This window comes from Oncorhynchus nerka, linkage group LG15 (genome assembly GCF_034236695.1).
Source record: "Oncorhynchus nerka isolate Pitt River linkage group LG15, Oner_Uvic_2.0, whole genome shotgun sequence".
Taxonomy (NCBI): Eukaryota; Metazoa; Chordata; class Actinopteri; order Salmoniformes; family Salmonidae; genus Oncorhynchus; species Oncorhynchus nerka.
The window spans coordinates 8,964,207-8,970,206 of record NC_088410.1 but is presented as its reverse complement, the minus strand read 5'-3'; the positions used below and the strand labels follow the sequence as shown (position 1 = coordinate 8,970,206).

Sequence of the window (6,000 nt, the reverse complement as noted above, 5' to 3'; positions counted from 1 at the left end):
GGAACAATTTGAGTTGATGTTTTCCTTAAACTTCTTCATATAGTGGTTGGCAGGATAATATTTATGAATAATTTTAAAGGAAACTTCCTTAATTTTGTTAACAAGTAGGTATGTTTGTGGCAACATCCAAACTTTTTTCCAACAGATATTATCAATAAATCCATTCCAATAAGGCATGACATAAGGTATAGATACAACATCCTGCTGAAACATTGGGAAATGTCCTCCAGGAAACTTGACGGTTTGAGTGACGCGGAATGACGTACAACACAAGGTCAAAGTTTACACGTGCAACGTCACGATAGGAACACAATTGGAACGTCAGCTTCCAGAGAAAACATATATTTCTGCGTAAAATGTGCTTGATTTAACGTTTAATTCAGCGGTTTTAATTAAACAGGATACAATGCAGATGCTTTGAATGCATATCGAGACGTACAGTAGTAGTTGGTCATGTTTTAAACTTTGAGTTACGAATTTGCAGCGGAGCAAGTGAGCTAACGTTTGCGAGTTTGCGAGACATGGATCCGCTAGACATAGTAACGGACGAAGTGGCGTTGGAGGGACTGGACGGGGTTACTATCCTCTCTCTGTGGATTCGGTTGGAAAAGAGGAACCCCGCTTTCCCACGGAATCTAGACCCGTGTACTAAAGAGTTCATTTGGAAATCCTTGGTCTCGAACCACGAAGTCGACTTCTACGAGCTGCCGCAAGAGAGAGCGGATGTCGTGCTCGTCGACCGGTAGGTTGGAGTTGTCTTACGCGTCGATCACACGTACAGTGTCATTATGAAAAAATGGGACGGAGCATCATCTGGATATGTGTACAACAAAAGTTCAACATTTACCTAATGCTACCATTTCTGTCAAGCCGTCTACGCGTACAGTTTGACGCACACTTTAGATAAATCCAACGTACACAGAACGCACTGTAACGCAATGTTGCAAGGCAAACGCAGCGTTACATTGGAATGAATGTACTTCTTCTGGTCGACCAAAATGCATTGACACTGTCGGCGTGATCGAGCCGTCACTTGTCTAGCTACTTCAGTACGTTCAAAACAAATGAGAAATTGGAGAGAAAAAATTAGCTCCAACTACGAAAATTTGTTTTGAACTTGGATTTCCCAGGTCCCGACATCAGTCCTGCTATACATTTTCCCTATGTCGTACATTTGTAGCATTATGGCATTGTTTGATAGCCTATGAATTTGAAACAAAATATCTAACTAGCTAGTAAAATCATTCAGTTAGTAGTGTCACCAAAGCTGACACTACTAACTAGTTAACTAACCTTGATGGCTGAATATCTAGTGCCAATTGTTCAATTAGCTGCGTGCAAGTTGCCAACGCCACTATCCCTCTCCGTATGTCTGTTCTTCAGATTTGCAGACATAGATCCAGACACGGGGATTCAGGAAGCATCCCACTGGGACAGAGTGGACTCCTACCCTGTCCAGATCTTATTGGAGGATAAGAGTGGAATCCAGGGCTCGTGTGTCTTCTTCAAGGAGAGGAGAAACGTCACCCCAATCATCCGCACCACCAAACTGACGCCATGTGTAACGTTAGAGGACGCCTTCAAAAGGTGTGTGTGTGTGTGTGTGTGTGTGTGTGTGTGTGTGTGTGTGTGTGTGTGTGTGTGTGTGTGTGTGTGTGTGTGTGTGTGTGTGTGTGTGTGTGTGTGTGTGTGTGTGTGTGTGTGTGTGTTCAAGATGGGGCGGCAGGGTAGCCTAGTGGTTAGAGCGTTGGACTAGTAACCGGAAGGTTTCATGTTCAAATCCCGAGCTGACAAGGTACAAATCTGTCGTTCTGCCCCTAAACAGGCAGTTAACCCGCTGTTCCTAGGCCGTCATTGAAAATAAGAATTTGTTCTTAACTGACTTGCCTAGTTAAATAAAGGTAAAATAAAAAAGATATCTCTAACACATTCATATCCAGCTGGTCCCAATTCCTCCACCTCTCCTACCTCTCCTTGGCTGTTACTCAGGCTGTTACTCAGGCTGTTACTCAGGCTGTTACTCAGGCTGTTACTCAGGCTGTTATGTCTCGGCTATAATCAAGAAGTTTGATCTTAACAAGTTAGCAAACGCATAGCTGGATCCCTGAGCTGGATCTAATTTGACACTTATATAGTTATCCTTCGTTATAAGCCGTGGCGGAGCACGCGAGGCGATATTGAAAATCAGACCATCGGTGTTTCGAAATGCCCCCGTATGCTATATAAACGGTTTATCGCCCACTTCAATGTTTGTAGATCTGTAAGATGGAAGCAATAAACTGGTGCACGTTGGTGTTGGAAACGGTGGTGCACGTTGGTGTTGGAAACGGTGGTGCACGTTGGTGTTGGAAACGGTGGTGCACGTTGGTGTTGGAAACGGTGGTGCACGTTGGTGTTGGAAACGGTGGTGCACGTTGGTTTAGGTTTCAGCGTCACAAATAGAAATTACTTCTATTTTAGCGCTTGGCAACTCAGACGCTGGTTGGTGCGCGAGCAGCGCGGGTGCAATAATTGAATAACGTGTTTAAATGTATTTTGCGACGTGAGCTGTGTGGTCAGCATGTTACATCAAGGGTTTAGGGCCAAGGGGGAGGGATAGGGAGTGATATGGGACCGGCTGTTAACATTACATTAGCTGGCCCAACTACAGAAAGTCATAGACCCAACTGATAACCTCTCCTCCAGGTAGAAACAATCCACAACTTGTCATCAACTAGTCAGGTAGATACTCAGAATGGTCCTAAAACAACCCCTAACCCATGATGACCTCTCCTCCTCCAGGTGGGGGAGGAAGCTGGTAATGGTGGCCTCCCAGAGGTTAAGGTTCAGGGTGTTAATAGGTGACGGAGGAGACCCGGACTTGAAGCTGACTGACCACTCATACTGTATCCTGGAGAGGGTGGGGAGGGCCCGCTGGCAGGGAGAGCTACAGAGAGACCTGCACTCCTGCTCATTCAAGTAGGATAACACATCTCTACCACTTTAGCTACTCCTGCTCATTCAAGTAGGAAACACATCTCTACCTCTTTAGCTACTGAGAGACCTGCACTCCTGCTCATTCAAGTAGGAAACGCATCTCTACCACTTTAGCTACAGAGAGACCTGCACTCCTGCTCATTCAAGTAGGAAAACACATCTCTACCTCTTTAGCTACTGAGAGACCTGTACTCCTGCTCATTCAAGTAGGAAACACATCTCTACCACTTTAGCTACAGAAATACCTGCACTCCTGCTCATTCAAGTAGCTGGCTTGACAGGAAAACCACAGTGATCTCCTCTACCTCTTTAGTGTTTATGTACCAGCATGCTCTCTGTCACTTTCTCATCTCTGCAAAGTTGCTGGAATACCACTTATTGTCTGTTCTTATTGGTCACACTATGTAATAAGCTGTGTTGTGATTGGTGCAGGACGGACGCGAGGAAGATGCACTACTTGAGGAAGTCTCTGACACAGAATGATCTGATCACCATGCAGTCTCATGTCCTCAGACTGGCCAGCGGAGCACAGCAACACTCCATACTGCTCCTGCTCAAACGCTTCCATGTAGACCGGTCAGTACACACTCTCTAACCCGATTCAGTTCTAAACCCGATTCAGTTCTAAACCTGACTCACTCTCTAACCTGATTCAGTTCTAAACCTGACTCACTCTCTAACCTGATTCAGTTCTAAACCTGATTCACTCTCTAACCTGATTCAGTTCTAAACCTGACTCACTCTCTAACCTGATTCAGTTCTAAACCTGACTCACTCTCTAACCTGATTCAGTTCTAAACCTGATTCACTCTCTAACCTGATTCAGTTCTAAACCTGATTCACTCTCTAACCTGATTCAGTTCTAAACCTGATTCACTCTCTAACCTGATTCAGTTCTAAACCTGATTCACTCTCTAACCTGATTCAGTTCTAAACCCGATTCACTCTCTAACCTGATTCAGTTCTAAACCTGATTCACTCTCTAACCTGATTCAATTCTAAACCTGATTCACTCTCTTAACTGATTCAGTTCTAAACCTGATTCAGTTCTAAACCTGAGTCACTCTCTAACCTGATTCAGTTCTAAACCTAATTCACTCTCTAACCTGATTAAATTCTAAACCTGATTCAATTCAAGGGCTTTATTGGCATGGAAAACATATGTTTACATTTCCAAAGCAAGTGAAGTAGATCATTTTTATTGTTTATTTCACTTTTGTTTATTAACTGTAAACATTACACTCACAGAAGTTCCAAAAGAATAAAGACATTTCAAATGGCGTAATGATGTACAAATGGTTGAAGTACAACAGGGAAAATAAATAAACATAAATATGGGTTGTATTTACTAGAGGTTGACCGATTTTATGATTTTTCAACGCCGATACCGATGTCGTGTCTTTGGCCGGATTAAGTGATATGACATGCTATTCTATAAAATCCTTTCTCTGTAATAGTATTACCTGATTGAGCTAATCATGTAAATGTAATTAACTAGAGAGTCGGGGCACCACGAAATAATATTTATAGAGCTGTTATCTTCAGAATAAACTCTTAAAGACCTAGTAACATTTTACATCAATAGCAGTCAATATTAATCGTCACCTTATTTCAGTCTCATCTGAAAGTTGTACGTTTTTGTTATCTGCACGAACCCTGGCTCACAAGTTGAATCGGCAATACAAAATTGGGTTGAATTATTTATTTACTAAATACCTAACTAATCACACAGAATTACACATACACATAATTAAATCATTACTTGATTACCAATTACGTCATGAAGGAAAACGTCCCTAGCGGGCGGAACAGATATGACAGCTTGTTACACAAAAGAAAAGGGCTGGGTTTGAGTGAAAGAGCGGGAAGACTGAGGAACAAAGCGCGAAGCTGTGTCGTAAATACAGTATCTTATGCATTCTAAATTACCGCCCTTTTGGAAAAGGAAAATGCAATAAATATTTACTCTGAGCTGCTCTTCGGTAGATTGGTGGTAGATGGAAGGCCGTGTTGCCCAACCGAGTCCTTTGAAGAATGTCTCTGGTTGTCAATTGGATACGTTGTAGTAACGTCGTTTGGTGATAGACGGGATACTCTGTCTGTTCCTTCCTAACCCTCGTTTGCATCTGCTGTTGCTTACTCAACGGCTATGAGGTATCACTTCTGTAGTGAATAAGAGTTCAAAGTTCATACCATTCGCAACCAAAGCTCACGCTGATGTTGGCTTCGTTCTGTAGTTATTATCTGAACCATTCTGACATAGGACCGTCGTCCTCGGAACAGGAGGTTGCATTGTCGTCAAGGGCTTATATAGGAAGGGAGAGGAGGCGTGTTTGAAAAGTTTTATAGCCCATGTCCCTTTACAGAGGCGGGCCACTGATTGAGCAGCCCTGTCTTATGAATACCCACATCTCACATTTTAGATGCTAAAATCACATTTCATCCTATCACGAATAATTTCACATTCAAACATTTAAATTGAACAACAATTCCATGTGAATCTGATAACTCTGATGTGTAGACTTTCCACTGTAGAGTTTATGTCATCTTATCATTGATGAGAATGTCTCAGATGACATCCGAACTGACATCATATTCATTAAGTACCACCGCATATGTTCCATTGGTCGGAGTACCAGAATATAGTTCATTTCCCCCCACCTTCTGATGTCCCCAGAATCTCTATGTTAACCAAGGGTTTTGCAAATGTAACCTCAGTAGGGTAGAGAGAGGAAAAAGGGGGGAAGAGGCATTTATGACTCTCATAAACCTACCCCCCAGGCCAACGCCATGACACCGATTAATCGGCCGATTTTAATTTTAATTTTTTACATTTATATATTTGTAATAATGACAATTACAACAATACTGAATGAACACTTATTTTAACTTAATATAATACATCAATAAAATCAATTTAGCCTCAAATAAATAAATGTTCAATTTGGTTTAAATAATGCAAAAACAAAGTGTTGGAGAAGAAAGTAAAAGTGCAATATGTGCCATGTAAGAAAGCTAACGTTT

The 6,000-nt window shown here is 42.1% G+C and overlaps 1 protein-coding gene across 1 annotated transcript in view; it reads left to right on the top strand.

The window, feature by feature from the left end:
• The first annotated feature begins 269 nt into the window (after window positions 1–269).
• Window positions 270–6,000, top strand: part of LOC115119212 (general transcription factor 3C polypeptide 1-like) — a 76,619-nt gene continuing 70,888 nt past the window's right edge. Inside the window, 4 exon segments of the mRNA XM_065000918.1 lie at window positions 270–742; window positions 1,384–1,587; window positions 2,782–2,958; window positions 3,409–3,552. Of these exon segments, the coding sequence (XP_064856990.1) occupies window positions 522–742; window positions 1,384–1,587; window positions 2,782–2,958; window positions 3,409–3,552 (746 nt within the window). The 5' untranslated portion in view covers window positions 270–521.